This window comes from Sapajus apella, unplaced genomic scaffold (genome assembly GCF_009761245.1).
Source record: "Sapajus apella isolate SASKATOON/1434 unplaced genomic scaffold, GSC_monkey_1.0 scaffold88, whole genome shotgun sequence".
NCBI classification, from domain to species: Eukaryota; Metazoa; Chordata; class Mammalia; order Primates; family Cebidae; genus Sapajus; species Sapajus apella.
Window position 1 is genome coordinate 6003792 of NW_022437028.1, and position 3615 is coordinate 6007406.

Below are 3615 nucleotides of genomic sequence, written 5' to 3' on the forward strand. Positions count from 1 at the left end.
TGGCTGTCTTCATCCCCTTCAGCCTTGGAGAGGCAGCCTGGGATGGTTTCTGAAGCATGTATGCCATTGGCCACAGCCCAATCCTACCCCCTCCAGGAGAGTCAAGAACACACAATGCCAGGCGCAGTGGCTCATGCCTATAATCCCAGCACTTTGGGAGGCTGAGGCGGGTGGATCAACCGAGGTCAGGAGTTCAAAACCAGCCTGACCAACAGGGTGAAACCCCATTTCTACTAAAAATCCAAAAAAATTAGCCAGGTGTGGTGATGGGCACCTGTAACCCCAGCTACTCAGGAGGCTGAGGCATAAGAATCGCTTGAACCCAAGAGGTGGAGGTTTCAATGAGCTGAGATCATGCATTGCACTCCAGCCTGGGGCAACAAAAGTGAGACTCCATCTCAAAAAACAAACAAAGAGAACACGCAAGACACAACGACCTTCAAAGAAAAAAAGATCACATTTTATTTGGACTATTATTTGAAAACAGCAAATGCATCTATGCTTTTGATAAACCTACATAGTATCTCATGCATAGAAAGAAAAAAAGCAAGGGTCTTTTATCCCCCTTTTCCCCCCACTCCATCTTCCCCTCACCAAAATGTGGGATGAGCCCAGATTTCAAAGCCCTTGGCCCCAAAACAGCATGGAGCAAACTGTCACAAAGCAGAGAACCTTCTTAAAGTCATATCTTCCCAAAAATATTAAACTGCCCAAGCTGACCCTTCACCCCGGTCCTCCATGTTCATTAAAAAAAAAAATTGCCGGGTGCCGTGGCTCACACCTGTAATCCCAGCACTTTGGGAGGCCGAGGCGGGCGGATCACGAGGTCAAGAGATCAAGACCATCCTGGCCAACATGGTGAAACCCTGTCTCTTTAAATAAAAATATATATATATATATATATATATATATATATGATTTACTTTTTTTTTTTTTCCAACATAAAAGTTTGAGTAGGCCGGGTGTGGTGGCTCACGGCTGTAATCCCAGCACTTCGGGAGGCTGAGGTGGGTGGATCACTCGTGGCCAGGAGTTTGAGACCAGCCTGGCCAACATGATGAAACCTCATCTCTGCTAAAAATACAAAAATTAGGTGGCTATGGTGGCATGCGCCTGTGGTCCCAGGTATTCAAGAGGCTGAGGCACAAGAATCCCTTGAACCCAGGAGGCAGAGGTTGCAGTGAGCTGAGATTGGGCCACTGCACTCCAGCCTGGGTGATGGAGCGAGACTTCGTCTCAAAAAAAAAAAAAAAAAAATTTGAACCAGGTCAGAAGAAGGGCAAAGGGTCGCCCCTGCCCTCCTTCCAGGACCTTCTCCCCAGTTCCAGAAAAGCAAGAGGCCACAGAAGCTTGGAGCCATTGCTCAGGCCCCTCCGAGGACCATATCGCCTGCTCCCTTGGGTTTTTCATAGAAGAGACACATCCCTGGAGAGTGTTGCCAAGAAAAAGGAAAATTAGCCCTTCCCTCCATCACTATGGCTTCCCCAGTCCCCTAGTAGACCAGGAACAGACTCAGGGCTGGAGGGCTGGGCGGTGATTAGAGGGTGGTTCGGTTGCTGAGAAGTCTCTGAACGGGCTCCCTGACACCCACTGGCCTGGCCCTAGAGGAAGCTTTCTTATTCTTGGCATCCAGGTTCTTCATGTACCTCTGGACCCACTCCTGCTTGGGGTCGCCACAGAACTGATGGCCCTTCTTGGTGGTGAAGCTGTGGAAGAAAGGAACAAGGAATCAGCTGAGGTCTACAGGGATCTTGGCCCACCCCGCTTCATGTGGAGGAGGACGTGGACGCCAAGAGACAGTAAGGCCTCCTCGCAATTTGCTGAGATGATATCATCTTCCTTTTTTGATACAGGGTGTCTCACTTTGTCATCCAGGCTGCAACGCAGTGGCAATCATAGCTCACTGCAGCCTCAACTTCCCAGGCTCAAGCGATCCTCATGCCTTAGCCTTCTGAGTAGCTGGGACTACAGGCACATGCCATCATGCCCAGCTCATTTTTTTTTTTAGTTTTTAAAGAAACAGAGTCTCACTGTGTTGCCCAGGCTGGTCTTAAAACTCCTGGCCTTAAGAAACCCCCCTGCCTCAGCCTCCCAAAGCACTGAGACAGACGTGAGCCACTTGTAATCCTGTCACTTTGGGAGGCTGAGATAGGAAGATCACGAGCCCAGGAGGTTGAGGCTGCAATGAGCTATGATTGTACCACTGCACTCCAGCCTGGGTGACAGAGCAAGACTCTCTTTGAAAAATTAAATGAAATTTAAAAAATAAATATATCCTCCTCCTAGTTTTATGGGCAAGGAAGTTGAGGCCCAGAGAGGCGGGGTGACTTCTCCAGGGATGCAGGGAGCCAGGGCTGACTGACCTTGCTTCTCAGGTCACCTTCCCCCACCCCTCTCCTGCCACGTGCCCATGAAGGATACCTACATCACTCCTGTGTTGAGGCACATGCTCCTGTTGGACAGCTGGTAGCTGGCCACTCGGCTCTCAGGAACTCTCTTGGAAATAAACAACATGCAGCAGGAAGAGGGGAGTATCACAGAATCTAGAAGGGGAGAAAGAAGAGCCATGTCTTTTCCCAGCCTGCCCTCGGCTCTGTGCCTCGGAGCTGGAGTCTGAACCCTGCACCGAACGCTGCCAGTCCATTCACTGGGCTGCCCTTTCCCTGGTGCTTCCCTCCAGCCCCAGGCTGGTCAGTCCTTCACCCTCCACTGTGCCATCCCAGCCATGCCCTTGGAACTGCACCCTGCCCGAGGTCTTACCAGTAGGGATGATGTGGTGGGCACAGACAGCAAGGAACAGAAGGCTGGTTACGATGGTCATCGGGCTTGCCATGTCCCAGAGAGCAGAAGCACCAGCTCGGGGCTCAAAGCTGACGTGCAGGAGGAAAGGACCTGGGGATAAAGAGCTCGGGTCCTTGCAGTGCACCCTAAACTCTCTCCCTCTGCCCTTTATGGAGCAGCTAGAAGAAAACACGCCCCCCAGCCTCCTCCACGCTTCCTCGAAAATCCTGAGGCCTCTGTGGTCTGGAAAGAGGAAGTTGTTGTCCTGTCGTTCTCCAGCTGAGTCAATAGTTATTTTGGACTCTGAACGCAAGAGCTGGGGAAGGGGGCATCACCCCACCAAGTTCAAAAGTGTTGGATGTATTGTCAGCAGGCTCACAGGATCCTGGCTGGGGAAGGGGGCATCACCCCACCAAGTTCAAAAGTGTTGGATGCACTGTCAGCAGGCTCACGGGATCCTGGCTGGGGAAGGGGGCATCACCCCACCAAGTTCAAACGTGTTGGATGCATTGTCAGCAGGCCCATGAGAGTGTCACTCACTCCCTGTGGAATTCTGGATAAGTCACTCACCTCTGAGCCTGTTACTTCAGCTGAAAATGGGCAGAGTCATCCCTATCTTCTCCCTTCCATTCATTCATTCATTCATTCATTCATTCACCAAATTCTTTATTAGGTATGTGTTCTGTGCCAGGCATTGGGAGGATTCTAATGGAGGGACAGATTTGTGATCCAGTGTGTGTAACAAACAAGGAGAGGTGAGTTGGGCACAGCAGCTCATGCTTGTCATCCCAGTGCTTTGGAAGGTTTAAGTGGGGGGATCATTTGAGGCCTGGA

At 50.9% G+C, this 3615-nt stretch overlaps 1 protein-coding gene across 1 annotated transcript; it reads right to left on the reverse strand.

Annotated features, from left to right (window-relative positions):
• Positions 1–1203: 1203 nt before the first annotated feature.
• CCL24 (C-C motif chemokine ligand 24) lies at positions 1204–2992 on the reverse strand. The gene is made up of 3 exons (XM_032254902.1): positions 2761–2992; positions 2426–2543; positions 1204–1706 (listed from the first exon to the last, which is right to left on the reverse strand). The coding sequence occupies exons 1-3, from the start codon at positions 2831–2833 to the stop codon at positions 1538–1540; spliced, it is 360 nt and encodes a 119-aa protein (XP_032110793.1). The 5' UTR covers positions 2834–2992; the 3' UTR covers positions 1204–1537.
• Positions 2993–3615: the final 623 nt, after the last annotated feature.